A 17,325-nucleotide genomic window follows, 5' to 3' on the forward strand; every position below is an offset into this window, starting at 1 on the left:
TTTGCCTGCCTGATTACTAAAAAACTGTTATTAAAATAAAATTAATACGCTTTTAAAACTAATAAGGGAAGCTGTTCTTTATTAAATGATTCGATTTGTTTGTTCAACTTGATTCAACAGATTTTGAAATGTAACATAGGCATATATCATGGGCATAAAACAGTAGCGTATTTTAGGATATAAACCAAATATTACAAATTAAAATAAGATTATAAATTATAAAATAAATGTAAAGAAATGGTTTTAAAATAAATAATAATTTAACCCTGAATGTAATACGCTTCGGTCTACGTCGCATATTTTCGACGAATACTCGGCATATCCAACGCCACTGCTGCTAGCCAAACATAGGCGGCTGCGGGTCTTGCGACGTAAGGAGAGTGGTCGGAATCGCGCTTCCGACCGCCATGATTGTGACGCGCACTCGTGTTTAGTGTTCGTTCAGTGACGACCGCCCAGAAATTTTGACGTGGCTACTACGTATACCCAGTTCACCCACTCCGATTGCAGCAAACTTGTGACGAGGAATACGTAAGTGGTAAGTGCCCAGCTGAAGAATAATAACATTCTGACATAGCCCAGGCAACCCTTCTCGTTCATCCATACGATATGTTTCGAGTTTTAGTGCTTCGATCGACATGTCGTCAAATAGTATTTCGGCTTTACTCGAAAAGGTGATGAATAATGGTGGCATATCGTTAACTCGGTTTTAATTTTAGAGCGAGTAAGGAAATCTCGGTTTCCATCCGTGTAGGACGTTTTGCCGCGACACATGACAAGGAACAGTTTTCGTCACATCGGTTAAATGTGTTGGTTTACTACTGTTCGCCGATTAGGATTGGATATGATTAAACGGTCGTACCGTTGCGGTTAGTGTTGCGAAAAATTATCTCATTCTATTTTAACTATTCGGTTTTTTGTGCGTATTTTACGTGGCGATAATATCATTGTAAACATTTACGTCATCCCGGGTTACTTTTATATATTATTTGTTGATTTTAATTGTCTATAAATCAGAAACATTGCGTTCTTTAAATCATCAACTTTATATCAGAAAATAAAGTGCTACACTACACACAAATATTGTTTTTCTTTTACTAACATGACCTTGTTCTAAAAGCACTATATGTAGTTTGTTATTGTAATTGTACTTTGATATATTTATTGGCTAAACGGGAAGGAGTGTCCATAGATAGCAATAATTATATTTCTATTTTTACAATAAAATAGAGCTTTTCTTCTACCATATTCAGAATTACCTAAAAGGATAATTTAAATATTATTAAAGACAAAAGCATATTTGTATTAATAGAATATGAATGACTTGCACTATTTAAACGATAACATTATGTTTGGATATGTTTATGAAGGAAAAATATTTTAGGTGTGGAGGACCCTAAAGGATGGATGTGATTGAGGAAAATGGTGATCCATTGTCTACGGAACCAGAGAGCCCTATAGCATCTTCGGTAAAGACCACTAATTTGAAATCTTCCCTGGTGACGGCTACTAACATTATTCAGCTTACCATCCCTCAGGGGCAAACGCAGGTAGGGGTCCGATACCCCAACTGCGAGCAATAACTTTTTATCATTATCTAGTTTTTTTTAAATATGTTTGCCCTTGAATTGCTAAGTTGCAAATATGTTTTTTTTCATTTGTTTATATCGCATTTTCTGAAATGTTTGAAGTAAGGAATGACTAAGCATGCATAAATAGTCACTGATAATTTTTCAGCACAATTATCCAAGGTAGATTCCTTAATGCTTAATTATTTTAGCTATGGTAGTGAATTTCTAGTTATGTTTCAAGCATTAAGCTGAAGTTTTGTCAAGCTTTCTGCACTGGCTAATATGTTCAAATGGTTCTTATTAAAATTAAATAAGTAGTAAGTTAAAGCTAGGTCTTTTCCTGAGCCATGCAAATCATTCTCAAATTACTGTTAATTACTAAACACAAAGGATAAAGGATCTTTAGTCAGTGATTTAGATTTTAACAATGATAAGGATACCGTAATTGATATGGATCTGATTTGTTTCATCAATGATGTTTTGCTGGATTACACTTTTCATAGAGAATATAATTTAGGATATTTTTGATAGATCCATGTAGAGGAAAATCATAATAGACTTGTCAGATTGTAACATAGTTTGTAATTGTTATGTTCGTTTAAACCAGGACCGTATTATTTTAAGTTTTCGATTAGTTTATGTATTTGTGTATCTCTAATAACTCAACAAATTTATGTAGACCATTTAAGTGCTTGAACAATTTGCTTTTTTTAAGGAGTACTTTAAAAAGTTTCAAATATAATGGGCAACTTTTATTCTTCATTTTCAAAATTTACATGGTATGTCCTATGTTCAGCGATGGATACTTTAATAGTACCAATTTTACCACACTTAAATAATTCATGACTTTATCATATAAATTATAATATTTTCTAGTTGAGATATTCCTGGATCTAATAGAGAAGATATTAGCATTAAAAATAATTTAAAACAGCCCAAGCAATCATTTTGAATATTATTGCAGCAACATTTAAATTAGACTAATCAATTAATATTAGTCAATCTGCAACAGTTCTAATATTTCATGTAATATTCCCACGCTAACAACAATTCACCAATTCTATTGGTTTGCAAGCTCAATTCAATTTTTATTACCTGCTCATTTATAACCATGCTTACACACTTTAAGAACTGGCAACAGTGCATTTATTTGTCCCATTATTTATTCCTCTGTCCGTCGTTGTAGTTGTAATATAAGTAAAGGATATTTTAATCTTCATTTTCCTCATTGAAATATGTCATATGATTTCCCCATATAATTTTACATATAAAATGACAACAATCTTCATTTCATAGCCATCGCTGACGCCGTTTTTTTTTAAGATTTAGAACAAACCCTGGAAGTTTAAGGACACAGTGCTTTAAATGAAAATATATGATAAATAATTATCAAAAATCTACAGGGTGTTTTCTAAACAGTCTAAAAAATTTCTACCTACGACTAATCAACTACGATACATATATGTATCTATTTAGTTTTTTTAATTGATTCTTAAAAAGTTTAATTTCTATATTTTTCTATACCTAATTGACATTTACAGGCCGGCCCGAAAGAATTTGAATTTATCATCGTTATCGTTACCGTTTTTCAGAAAAACGGAAAATTATTTCAACATTGAATTTTTCTTTATTTCGGCCCTATAAAGTAATAATTTCACTATATTTTCCTTATATTATAGTTTATCTAAAAGCCACACTTGATTGGGGATAGAAAAATGTCCAAAATTTTACTGAAAAACACTTTTCTTAACAAAATAACAAAGAAAATTGAGACCAGATGGAAGTTTGACATTTGATATATCCTTCTTTCTCTCTCCTATGTAATGAGAGAGACAAATATATTCTAGACCTAATCTAGAAATTTGAAAATTTACAACGTTGCCATTCCTTCTATTTTTTCGGGTGATTAGGGATTTTAAATAAATGTAAAGCATTACATGTCAGGACAAAAAACATTTTTAGATTAAGAATCTAGTGATAATAACGATAATAATAATCATCTAGATAATAACGTATTGCAGTAGAGTAATATCAAATAAAATAATATTAGGAACATCCTAAAAAGCAACAGCGGCCGACTAGATTTTTTCCTAAAAAATACAAGAGATAAAAAAGTTTCTAAACAAACTAAACTATCAAATTAATTTTTTTGCATGTGTTTGATAAGAGATTTTTCTTTAAATTTCGTTAACAAGAATGATAGGGGTAGTTTATTTCAACCCCTTCCACTCATTTTAAAAAATTGAAATCGTTACCAGTTAGTGTTTTTCAGAAACACGGAAAATTATTTCAACATTGAATTTTCTATCTATTTCGGCCCTATAGAAAAAATAAAAACATTATTTTCCGCCCTTATATTATAGTTTATCTCCCCTAGCCACACTTGATTGGGGATAGAAAAAATGTCCAAAATTTTACAAAAAACACTTTTTTTAACAAAATAACAAAGAAAATTGAGACCAGATGGAAGTTTGACATTTGAAGCATCCTGTATTTCTCATTCCTATGTAATTTAATTTTTTGACATAGATAGCTAGATGTCTAATTTAGAAATTTGAAAAGTTACAACGTTGCCATTCCTTCTATTTTTTCGGGTGATTACATATTTTGACAATAAATGTTTTTCTCCAAAAATTATAAATATTTTTTTTTCTCAAAACGGTTAACGTTAGGTATAGAGTGTTTAATATAAAAATTCATAAAATTTTACAGAGAATTTAAGTATGTAATAAAAATGGGGCCGCCCATTTAAAATAGAAAGTTGCATGTGAAACTATAAATTCTAGTTTTCTAGAAACTTGTAACGCAGGCTCAGCCTGGGACACCCTGTATAAATACTTGAATTTTGTCAAACATTATACATACGTCATTCAATTTTTACAAAATGTGCATTAGGAGTATATCATTATCTAAACAGACCGGGGGGCCACATTTAGCTTCGCCGCCCCAGGCCCCCGACAGGCTTAGGGCTCAACACACTGACGACCAGGTCGCACCGGCCAGGCCGCAGCTACCTCTAAAACCATTAAATCAAATGATATAGCGCACACTAACGTCCTTTATCGACCGTTGAAGACCAGTTGCGACCAGAGACTGCACGGAAATATTATTATTTTCTGCCGCTTGTTGAGTTTTCTTCCAAATTAATAATTTTCAGATGAAATCCTTCAAATTCAACGCACAATATTTTATTTTTTCTATGAGTTTGATAAGATTTTTCTTTAAATTTCGTTAACAAGTGCATGAAAGGGGTAGTTTATTTCAACCCCTTCCACTCATTTTAAAAAAGTGAAAAAATTACCAGAAAGTGTGTTTTCATAACAGTAATGCTTCCATCTAATCCCTTTTTTTTTATCAAGGGTCGATTCTAGTAAAAACTATAAAACATTTTTTATATGACATACCTACTCTATTTATGGTTATGATACCTGTTATTTGACTTTGAGTTTCGATGTTTAAAAAAAAAAAAAATAATATTTGAAAAGTTTTCTACAACCACTTGTTTTTTTTTATTAAATTAGTTTTTAGTTGTATATGTAGTCATTACGGACAACTGTATTTTTAAATAGATATTTACATTTAACGTTTTTCAAACAGGGTTCATTAGACTATATTTCTAAATTTGTACGTTTAGGCTATATAAAAATTTTGACAGGCAGTTTTTTTTCTCCAAAAATATAAATAATTTTGTTCTAGAAACGGTTAACGTTATATTGTAAACATGTGAAATAACTGGAAGCTAAACTTTTACCTGCTTATATTTAGAGCCAGTGTTTGACGATCTGTTTTTACGATGGCCCTAATATGTTTACTTCTAAAGTCGATAAGGGCGCCATATCAGTAGAAAAAAGAAACAGAATATCTACCTTTTTAATCGATAGATCTTATTGTGAAATTATAAATTATAGTTTTCTAAAAACTTGTAACGCAGGTTCAGCCTGGGACACCCTGTATAAATACTTGAATTTTGTCAACCATTATACATACGTCATTCAATTTTTACAAAATGTGCATTAGGAGTATATCATTATCTAAACAGACCGGGGCCACATTTAGTCCGCCACTGTTTGTACCTACACTGAAAAAACTGTCTGGAGTTTTATTGAAAATCCCTCAAAACGGGCGTTAAATATTTTACACCGATTAAACCAATGTAATCCAAAATCGGTTCACGCAGATATAGACAAACACAATATACAGAGCGACATAGCACGTAGCAACGAGCGTAGCGACGCGACGGTACTTGTATTGTGGGGGGGAGCTGACCAGTTTAATTTACCAACTCTGGGCATTACCTATTGTACAGGGGAGGATTTTTGTGTCTCTTCCACATGAGCAGAAACAACTTTGAAGTGCTTTTTCATTTTCCATTTAGGACTGTAATCCCAACTCTATCCATTGAAAGACCATTGGGTGGGGCGTTTACACCCAAACCCCTCTATACAGGGTGGCGCACCTCATTCACCTCGGTTGATTATACGAAAACGGAAAGATGTAGAAACAAAATATTTTATGGGTATATGTGGAGAGACAATGTGCACAATTTAAAATTATTTTGAAATATACAGGGTGTTTCAGAACTAAGATCCATACCAAAGTTATATTTTTTCTTATGGAACACCCGGTATTTTATTTAATTTTTGGATTCTTGGGCCCAAAAAAAGGCATATATTATAAGAGTTTAATATGTTTAAAACCTTTGGTTTTTGAGATATTTAAAGATATTTAAATATGTATACTACAATAGAATAGATTACTATCACCCTGTACATTACTTTTCAGAATTAGTTCTTGTGCTGAGTTCAAAGATGGGAAAATAAACTTTAGTGAAAAATGTTATTGCTTCTTTAAATGTAGTATACAGGGGTACCAAAAATGGCAAAAATTGCTGATCTATTTGAAGGATTTATTTTATATAAAAACTTCGTTATTTCAAATACAACACCCTGTATTTTTTTAAATAAATCGAAGCAGATTTAAATTCTCTTTCAAACTATACTAGGGTTTCCTATACCTATCTAGCTCAGATTTTGAATAAAAAGCGATTTTTCAATAAAATCGCAATCAAGATGGCTAGTGTCACCATGGCAATTTTCTAGTGACAGTTAGTAACTATTTACAAAATCGACATTAGTTTATGTGACTTTATGGACATTATTATTTAGATTTATAACAGTTTACTTAAATTTACCGACAATAGTGTAATAAGCAAGTATTTATTATTCTATCAAGAAAAATAAAGCAATATCTGCTAGCGGAACGAATGTTACTAGTGATTTTATTTTGTGAGAAAAATTGCTTCTTGGCCTCAAGGGCTTAAGCTCAAAGATATCCATATAGGAATCTTCGTGATAAGCGTTCCTTTGAAAAAATACTTGTCCTATTTCGCAGAACTGGTAGTGCGGTTTATAAAAAACCTAATAGAAACATATAATCGTGTTTCTTGGGTCGAAATATACAACCCCTAAAAATATTTGCACTTAATTAAGACTCACCCTGACTCCTGCAACTCCCAGTGGACGATATGCCAAGAACGTACAACTTTGACAAACATGTCAATGTAGTATTGAGCAATAAGAAGGATTGGAAGAGTGAAACGCTTGCCCAGCAGTTAAAAGACCATACCATAACTTGGTATACTGATGCTTCCAAAACCAATACGGGAACAGGGATCAGGTGTTTGGGCCGAGAGCTAATTACTCCGAACCAATGGGCACTTACCCTAGTATCCTACAGGCGAAATCTACGCTATCGAGAGATGCGTACAACTTATCTTAGATAGGAACTATCGGAAACAAGAAATAACCATCTTATCTGATAGTCAAGCAGCGTTAAAGGCGATCAACTCAGTATCAATCAATTCGAAATTGGTCAAAAGAATGCATAGAGAAGCTGAATAAATTAGGCAAAAGAAAACAAAGTCCTCCTACACTGGGTGCCTGCTCACCAAAGGGATAGAAGGCAATGAAAAAAGCAAATAATCTAGCTAGGAAAGGAGCGAACACTCCACTAACTGGACCAGAACCGTTCTGCTTTCCAAGTGGTAACCAACTCAGGGCGGAACTCAAGAACTTGGAAGATTCCATCCGCAACCTGGAATGGAAATCTTGCAATGGTCTAAGACACTCGAAGAAGTTTCTGAGGGCTTATGATCAGGAAAAATCACAGATCTTCCTGGGGTCTGAGTAAGAACAATCTTCGGATTGTCACGGGGTTTTTAACAGGACACTGTCTCCTCAATGAACACCTCAGTAGATTGAAACTAAGAAGAAACGGCGAATGCAGATTCTGTGGGGAAGATGGTGAAACACCAGTACACCTCATCAGTGAGTGCGCCGAGACGACAACCATTCGTGCCATGAATTTTGGTACGACTGATATTGGAGATGGAGAACTACCCTCTATAAAACCGTCCCAGATACTGGCTTTTGTCAAAGCCCTGGGACTGTATGATGAGTTATGATTCAAGAAAGGGGGACACAATGGATCTGTAAGGTCGAAGTGATTAACCCCCCTCCCACTCATTCTAAATTCTAAAAATTCTAAAATTCTAAGACTCACCCTGTATATAATAGGGAAAAATTGACCAAAACGTAAGGCGAAAAAATACGCAAAAAATCCACATGGGCCCCTCCTTACATTGCCACCCGGACCCCTTTGGCCTAGTGCGACCCTGGATCGACGTACCGTACTAAAGAAACATACGAGTAAATCCGTGTGTTTGCTTTATTAGCGTGATCGTAACGGAAATTACGGAGATAGCAGAATTTCGGTGGCTATTTCAGATCACTGGCAGTTAGCAGATATTATTGAGTTAAAACAGCAAATTTTCTTTAATAGGAAAAAATGTATTTGCTTTCCCTACTTATAGAGTTTTTTTTTTCTTTCTAATGGTATAAAAAACTTATTAACGTAAAAAATGGAGTTAGCAGGTTATCACGTTTCGATATTCTAAGATACCAAATCTCCTGATTTTTGCCTGAAAAGTGAAAAAGGTATAGGGGTGAGCTTCTATTGATAAACACCCGGTATATGAAAGAACGTCATCTGGACATTTTCGAGCGTGGTTATTTTTTGTTTTATTTTGAAGGAAATCATTCAAGAATCACGAAAATAGCATAATCTGCCGATTTCCACAAGACGAAGTAGCTGGAATCATCAATAAAGTGTAGGTAGTGCTGAAAACTATGTATTTCTAAAAAGCTGTCATGAGTTTTGGTCGCGTCCAAATCGACAGTCTTTTTGAATAGGAGCTTTTTTACTGTTCAATTAACATCCCTTTGACGCGCTCAATTTAATCAACATCCCTTTTGGCGCGAATAACTTTTTTCTTTTCTGATTTTCTACCCGTTCGTATGGCCACCCCCACCATGCAGACCAGATTAATATCCCTCCGTTTTCAGAAACACGTGGGGCGCATGCACTATTAATATCTGAAACGCCCAATTATATTTCTTTGTGACTTTTTTTATTTATTACCTTATGAAAACCTGTATACGCTTCCTCCCCAGTAAAAGGCTCATATAGGCCAGATGCATTTCAGTCGAATTTTAAAAGTTCGACAGCAGTGCTCGGTGCGGCGGAAATCAGAACTTTACGGCTCTGTATTTCACGCAGATTTTAATGGTGGAGTTATTGAAACTATAAAATTCTCGAAGTTTCGGTACGAAGTTTATGTGATGTAACGCTGTTTGGGGTAAAAATTAAGTGAAAAAGAACCCAAAATTGGACGACGCGTTATGTTGTGACAATTTCAAATGATAATAATTACCGCAAATATACCAACACGAAAAGGATAGCATAACTGCGTGATTGTTGGTGCTATAACACTGAATAGAACTCTCCCGGAACAACATTTTACAACTTCTCAGCTTTATCAAAAGCAAAAATGGATTCAGACAGTTCGAAACGAGTGAGTAAACAAAGTGCCCATTACATATTCAAAAATTTGGCGCCGGGAGGCACGTATAGCCGCCCATGCTAAAATATGTTAATAAAAAGTTGGTAGGCAGTTCTTTTAATTTCAAAGTAAAGGAATTTTTCCAATTTTTTTTATCTCAAAAACTGCGACTTTGACTGATTTTGATGTTATTACAAATGTTGTTGCAAATATTATTCCTAATCTTAAATTGAAAAACGCGTTTCGCTAGCTACTGTAATTTTGGAGTTACGATTTTTTTAAATTTTTAACCCCCTCCCATATCCCCTTACCAACCCCCCAACCCCACCCATCGTTACAATATTAATAAGCTTTCAAACTTAACGTGACGTGGGGTAAAATATTAGTATTGAAATGCAGTAAAATAATGAAAAATGAAATAATATAAATATAATATAAACAATCAAATCGTTTACCCGGAAGATGGATTGGAAATGGTAGAGCAGTATAATGGCCAGTGAGGTTCTTGGGCCTGTCGCCAAGGGGCGGGGGGCATTACTTGACGTCATTTATAAAAAGTGAAATCAATACATTTCAATATTTACAATAAGAATACAAAATGCATGGAAGTTTAAGAAGATATGTTCAAAGAGTTATAGATTGAACGAAAAAAAAAATTGTGCATTAGGGAGGGTGGTAACGCTTTCGAAATTGTAGAGCATTAGAAACTAGTTTGTAGAAGTTGATTTATTTATAATAACTTCGATTAATATTATGCATATTATTAGATCGTACACTGAGATTTGAAATTCACAATAAAAAAAGTCAAAAATAATATCTATAAGTCGCTGGTCTGGATATTATTTATTTGAATCTTCCAATTGGCTCGATTTTTCTTATTCATTGTTAATTAGCGCTGATCAATATTGTTGCGATGAATATAATCAGATTAAATAGTTTAAAAAACCAGACTAGAAATTATTTTAAATAATAAATAAATAGTTTTGTTATTGTTAAGGTACTCAAAATAAAAAAAAGTATCAAGTGTGGCATATCGTTGTACTCAGGAGACCGAGTTCTTTCAAAACTTGAAATAAAAAATGCGGGTCCGTATTTAAAAAAGCCTCTGTGTCTCACAAACAATCAGCTAATTTGAAAATCTAAAAATACTATCAGATAGTCCTAATAAAGTGGCTATGAGAATATGTAGTTAGTTTTTTGATTTTCCAAAAAGTAACGACAGGAAAAAATAAAACTGATTTTCAAAAAAAATTCGTTTTTTCCAAAAAAACTCAGCAATCCTTGAAATGTTTAATACTTTTTGATGGCATCTTGGTGAACATCCCAAAGAACAATTTTGCCCCAATTTAACCATCTTCGTATCTGTTACGGTTTCCTAGATACCAATGCTCGTACCCCGAATTTGTAGCATCCTGTATAAATAGACAAATATTAATCCTAATAAATAAAGTAACGATTATGGAAAAATCAATTTTAAATTTTAAAAAAAGCAAACGATATTCGGCAAATACTGTATGAACGAAAAAAACGACATCCAATTCTATCTAGGTATTAAGTTTTAGGAACTTGGAACCCTAAAGTAAATTGTTATCCATAGTTGGCACTTTATAAATTAAAAATTATTTTTTTACAAATTTTGGATAGAAAATTAATTCAGATAATTATTTTTCAAAATTGTAAGTATCTTCTTTCAAAAATGTGCTAAAATTGGAGACTGCTTAAACTGCTACTAAAACAATAAAAATCTCTGCACAAATCTCTACACCTCAGGGTGCCTCCACATTATCCTAGAAAAAGCGGATCGGCGTAACGAGCTTGAAACGATTTCCAGTAATTCTATTGGCTGAAATTTTTGACAGATGAATTTTTCAGCCAATAGAATTACTGGAAATCGTTTCAAGGTCGTTGCGCCGATGCGATACGCCGATCCGCTTTTTCTAGGATAATGTGGATGCATCTTCAGTGCAATTATTGCACAAATGCATTAATTGCATTCATAAAAGTTAACCTTATTACATTTTATTTAATTTTTTAGAGGTACAAAATAAGGTATTACGTCACTAACACATATTATGTCATTGTGTTTAGTGAAAATACATTTTATGAAAACAAAGTATTCACTGACAATTCGAAGACTGTAACTGTTTACCAATTGTTTTATGTCTTGTTATTCTATTCTATTAATGTTAACACGAGTAATATAATATACGGGGTTGTTCACCACATACGACACGGAGTATTGTAGCTAAACGATTAGATTTTTGCAAATTGTAAGTTTTGGGTTCGTTAAAGAACTATTAGAGCTACAATTTAAAAATATTTTTGATTAAAAGATACAGAGTGGGACACAATAAATAAAAAATATCAAAGTTAAATGGAACACCCTGTATATTATTACATTTTTAGTTTCTACGATGAAAATAAAGGTAGATTTGATTAAGGTTTACCGCATTTTAATCTTACCGTTTTTGAAATATTAAGGTTTTTGTGAAAAAAACAGTAATAATTTTAAAGCTTCATTTCTCTAGGCTTGTTTAAGTTTCTAAAACCAAATATTGTACTGAAGTATTTCTATTTACTAAATTTTGCGTTGCATAATAAAAATTATACTACCTTATACAGAGTGTTTAAAAATTTATTTTAAATAATTACTGGCTTTAAATGGCAATAACTTGTTTAATTTAAATGAAACACCCTGTATATATATGATAATCAGATGCACAATTTAATTGTCTATCTAATTGTATTATACCATTTTTCACCTATCTCTTCAAGTTTTTGTAGAAAATGCATTTTCTTATAATTTAGACCTCATTTATCAATATACCCATGGAATATTGACATTTTAGATTATTTTTAAAAATGTAACAATTTTTTAAAGAAGTGTAACAATTTTTTTAATGGTGGTATATTTAATTCATGGTATACTCTTTTATAAAGATTTAAATAGTTTTCATTTTGTGTAAAAATTGGCTAGTAATATTATAGTTTTTAGCACCTATACACTTTGTACATTTGTTGCTTTAAAAACAATCTAAAATGTCAATATTCCATGGGTATATTGATAAATGAGATTTTATACGAAAACTTGAAACGGCAGGTAAAAATGCATAGTAAAAATGTTATTATACATTTTTATAGACAATTAAATTGCGCATCTAATTCTCCTAAAATATACAGGGTGTTTTATTTAAGGCTATCCATTTAAATTAAACAAGCTATTGCCGTTTAAAGCTAGAAATTTTTTAAAATAAATTAGTAGTATTATTTTTATTATTAGTAATTAGTAGTATATTTTTATTATTGCAACACAATAACTGATCAATAAATAAAAAAAACCAAACCAAACTTCAGTAAATATTTAGTATTAAAAACTTTGATACCCTTGGAGAAACAAAGCCTTAAAATTTTTACTGCAATTTCACAAAATTGCAAATATTTCAAAAACGGCAAGGTTTAAGTGTGATAAACCTTAATCAAATTAACCTTTATTTTAATCGTAGAAACTAAAAATGTAATAATATACCCGGTGTTCCATTTAAAAAAATACAACTTTGATATTTTTTATTTATTTAGGACACTCTGTATCTTGCAAAAATATTTTTAAATTGTAGCTCTAATAGTCCTTCAACGAACCAAAAACTTATAATTTGTAAAAAAATAATCGTTTAGCTGCAATACTCCGTGTCGTATGTTGTGAACAACCCTGTATATTATGTAATACAGCCATGACATTAGTGATATAATATTACATTCTTATGGATTTTAGTAGTGCTTGTAAGTTGTAGTTGACGTATGTATTTCTTAGAGAATGGTTTGGAGATCTTCCGAAACTTTTTATTGCTATTTTATATTGCTTTTCAATATATTTTTTATATTTTTTGCACTTATCATCATATAGAAAGTATGCTTGATCATTGGACTCTTTGGTTATACTGTAATTTAGACTTTACACTTATGAAAAAAAATAAAACGTGTTTATTTTTAGTACTTTTTTTAATCCTCCTAAAGGCGTTTAATTTTTTAACAAGTTTAGTTATGAATTTCCACCATTTTAAGTATAAATAATAATTGTATTGTTTTTAACTATACTAAACGTAAAATAATTTCCAATGTACGTCATGGGTTTTGACCTGACGTCAGCTGTCGACAATATTCTTTTGCACGTTATCGTTGTTTACATTGTTTGAAAATACTTTGCACAATTGTACAAAAGGTGTTTCTATAATCATGTGGTACAAATAACTACAGAATATAGTAGTAAAGTATAGGAGACCGTTGAGACAACTTCAAATCATTGACAGCAGAGCCGCCAACCTTAAAAGGAATAAAATTAAATCTAAATCGATTGTTGATTGTTAATTTAATAATGAATGCAATGAGTTTATGATCCATCAATGACCACATCGAGTTTAATATTTTGTTGCATAGTTAAATTTAGTTTTTTCATGTTTTTGTAGCAACTGTCAGTTATCAGTATGTCAGTTAAGTGACTGACATAATACAGTGACTGACATATACTGATTAATCACGATCCTGCTCAAACCACTCAACGTAAGATTGGTTTTATTTTTTGTACATCTATACTAATATATAAAATCCTTAAGTGACTGACATACTGATTAATCACGATCCTGCTCAAACCAGAGAAGCTCAATTTTGGCATACAGGTTGATTCTAGGGTATAGAGGTTCGATAAGAAGGGATTTTTCAAAATTCCAGTTCCAAGAGGGTGAAACCACCCCTCAAATATTGCAATATTTTTTATTTAAAAAACGGTCAAGTTTCCGAAAAAAACGCTTAAACACGTATATTTTATTTTGTTTTTTTACATATTTTAAGATTTTTAAAAATGTATACAGGGTGTTAAAGTGGTGTAAAAATGTATACAAATCTGGTCATTGATCACGATCCTGCTTAAAGCGCTTGACGTAAAAAGCTAATTTTTGGAAAACAGATTGACTTTAGGGTGTAGAGGTTCGATAAGAAGGGATTTTTCGAAACTCGAATTCTAAGGGGGTGAAACTATCCCTCAAAATATTAAAATATTTTTTATTTAAAATCCGGTGAGTTTTTCGGAAAAACTCTTAAATACTTATATTTTTTGTTGTTTTACATATTTTAAGATTTTTTATAAATTTATACAGGGTGTTTCATAAAATATGACCATTGAGTAATCACGATTCTGCTTAAACTGCTTGACGTTTAAAGCTGATTTTTGGCAAACGGATTGACTGTAGGGTGTAGAGGTTCTATAAGGAGGGGTTTCTCGAATCTCAAATTCCAAGAGGGTGAAAACGCCCCTCAAATACATATTACAATATTTGTTATTTAAAAAACGCCTTTAGCCTTTCGGGAAAACGCTTGGACAAGCATAATTTATTTGGTTTTTTTACATACTTTCAATTTTTTTAAAAAATCATACAGGGTGTTCCAAAAAGTTGGGTAATTTCTTAACCACGATTCTGCTTAAACTGCTTGAGGTAAAAAGCTTATTTTTGGCAAACGGATTTTTCGAAAGTCAAATTCCAACGAGATGAAACTACCCCTCAAATATTACCAAGTTATATAATAATATCGCCATATTGTTTTTGCTCATGCTGACATAGATGTGAGAAAATTTTATCCAGTTTGTATGTTAATGGAAATTCTTGCTTTGCTTTATCATCACCATTACAAATGATTAATTCGACGCGAACGAAGTCGTTGGTACACGCTAGACAGCTATGTAATGCTACATACATCGAAAATTGTTTCGCCCTTACTTTACCTACTTCATATACGTCACAGTATGGGTCCTTTACTGTATAATTCAAATAATTTGCAATAACCTAACCTAAATTATAGAAATTATTCACACCGGTTAATAATAAATCGACGTTTTTGTCGCAATTAAAAATTTAAATCTTATTTAAAAGATTATAATTTATCAATAATTTTATTGATTGATGAAATTTTTAAATAACATAAATTTTAATAATTTATGCGTAGATATAAAAAAATAATTATATTTGATCATAAAAATACAGAGTGACAATTTAAAGAGAGGCAATCGGTACTATCTCGGTGGCGGCTCGTTAGGGTAGGCAAGGTAGGCGGCGCATACCCTAAAATTTTGGCAGAATTTAAGCGGTTTATTACATTACATTATTTACTATTAATGTTGCCAATACATAAAAATACTGTTAATAACAGGAAAGAGGCATGGCATGAAATTTTTTCAAAAGGACATAATTTTGAAAGAAAAATTATGGCATACATGCATGCCGGTTGGTGGAATATCATATTTATTTATTTTAAAAGCTGTATACAAAAGGGCAAACAAAATCGTGGCTCAGTCAGCGGTAGATAGTTATCAAAAGTGCGATATTGCTCTCTGCAGGGTGAGTCATAGTCAAGTGCAAATATTTTCAGAGCTGGTAGATCTCGATAAAAGAAACATATTTTCTCTTTACCGTCTTCCAAATAAGTCCAAAATAGCCGACTTATTCAAGTTTGAAAATTAAAAAAGAAATTGATTTATTTTTAAATAATTTTGTGAGCCACCTGTTTTTTTCTGTATTTGCATCCATTTTTTTAGTGTCGTAACCATAGAGTATAGTGTCGTAACCATGGTAGGTTAAGAAATAATTGCCCAAATTTACCCACGGCATAACATTGGTAAATTTGCGGTGAACAGGCAGCTCTATAAAGTTTTCAAAAATATACAGAAAAAAATTTAAAAAATGCACGATTTTCGACATCTTTTTTGCGAAAAAACCTCATAGACGTGTTCCTGGAGTCGAAATATAGTATCATCCCTAAAAGTATTTGCACTTATTTAAGACTCACCCTGTATAAGCGTTTTCAGGAAACGCTCGTCGGTTGTCAATTAATTGAAACATCATATGTACATGTAAGTCTACAAAAACTTTACGGTGCAGATATCGACTCAGAGGAAGACTCATTTGAGAGAGAGAGGATTTGTAGTACGATGAGTTAGATACAAATAGTGAGGCAGAATAGTAAATGTATGATAATATCTGTTTTGATAAAAAACAATATTTATAATATAATCGTATACATTATTTATCTATACTTAAATAGATGAGGCGGCGAGCGTTCCCTGAAAGCCCTAGAGTAATATCGCGCTTTTGATAACTGTGTGTCGCTGATTTAGCCACGATCTTTTTGTCTGCCCTTTTGTATACGGCTTTTAAAATAAATAAATATGATATTCTACCAATCGGCATGCATGTATGCCATTTATTTTTTAAATTATGGGCTCCGGAAAAAAATCAGGCCTCTTTCGTGTTGTCTGCCGGCATTTTAGCCACGAGAAAAATGTCTGCAAACAATTTTTCACGTTTCTTAATAATAAACAAAATCTATTTGGCGAGGGGTGTCTCACTCGGGTAAAAAATGTACACGCACTGCCAAAATAATCTTTCACTGTCAAGCGACTGCCAATGACTACGAAGAAGACTGCCTATGACTGCCATGTAATTATTATAGGCGACTGCCATAAGACTGCCAATGACTGCCAGCGACTGTCAAGAAAATGTACATGTAATTCCAATAGTGAGACACCCCTCGCTATTTGGTAATTATAAAGCTTGATTTTCATGCATCCGTTATACGTTGATACGTTCGTCCGACGGTGCTCTGATTGGTCATATCGTTTTCGCGCCACTTTTCATCCGTAAATATTTTACTTCGGCCCGTCAACGGACCCGTTCATACGATAACTGACGTTTTGACAATTTTTTGATAAACTTAATTTAACCCTATGATTTAACCCTTTGAATCAGAAGACTAAAGAAGGAGCATGATGCTATCCATGTATTCATGCATGGTGGGCGGAAAAAGCACTCT

At 32.4% G+C, this 17,325-nt stretch overlaps 1 protein-coding gene across 1 annotated transcript in view; it reads left to right on the forward strand.

Moving 5' to 3' along the window:
- Positions 1-272: 272 nt before the first annotated feature.
- The window catches only part of LOC115890500 (cyclic AMP-responsive element-binding protein 1), a 52,138-nt gene continuing 35,085 nt past the window's right edge, over positions 273-17,325 (forward strand). Inside the window, exons 1-2 of the mRNA XM_030910747.1 lie at positions 273-538; positions 1,385-1,469. Coding sequence (XP_030766607.1) covers positions 1,404-1,469 — 66 coding nt within the window. The 5' untranslated portion in view covers positions 273-538; positions 1,385-1,403. The remainder of the gene's footprint in view (positions 539-1,384; positions 1,470-17,325) is intronic.

The sequence above is a fragment of the Sitophilus oryzae genome, unplaced genomic scaffold (assembly GCF_002938485.1).
Source record: "Sitophilus oryzae breed Bouriz unplaced genomic scaffold, Soryzae_2.0 scaffold_87_pilon_pilon, whole genome shotgun sequence".
NCBI classification, from domain to species: Eukaryota; Metazoa; Arthropoda; class Insecta; order Coleoptera; family Curculionidae; genus Sitophilus; species Sitophilus oryzae.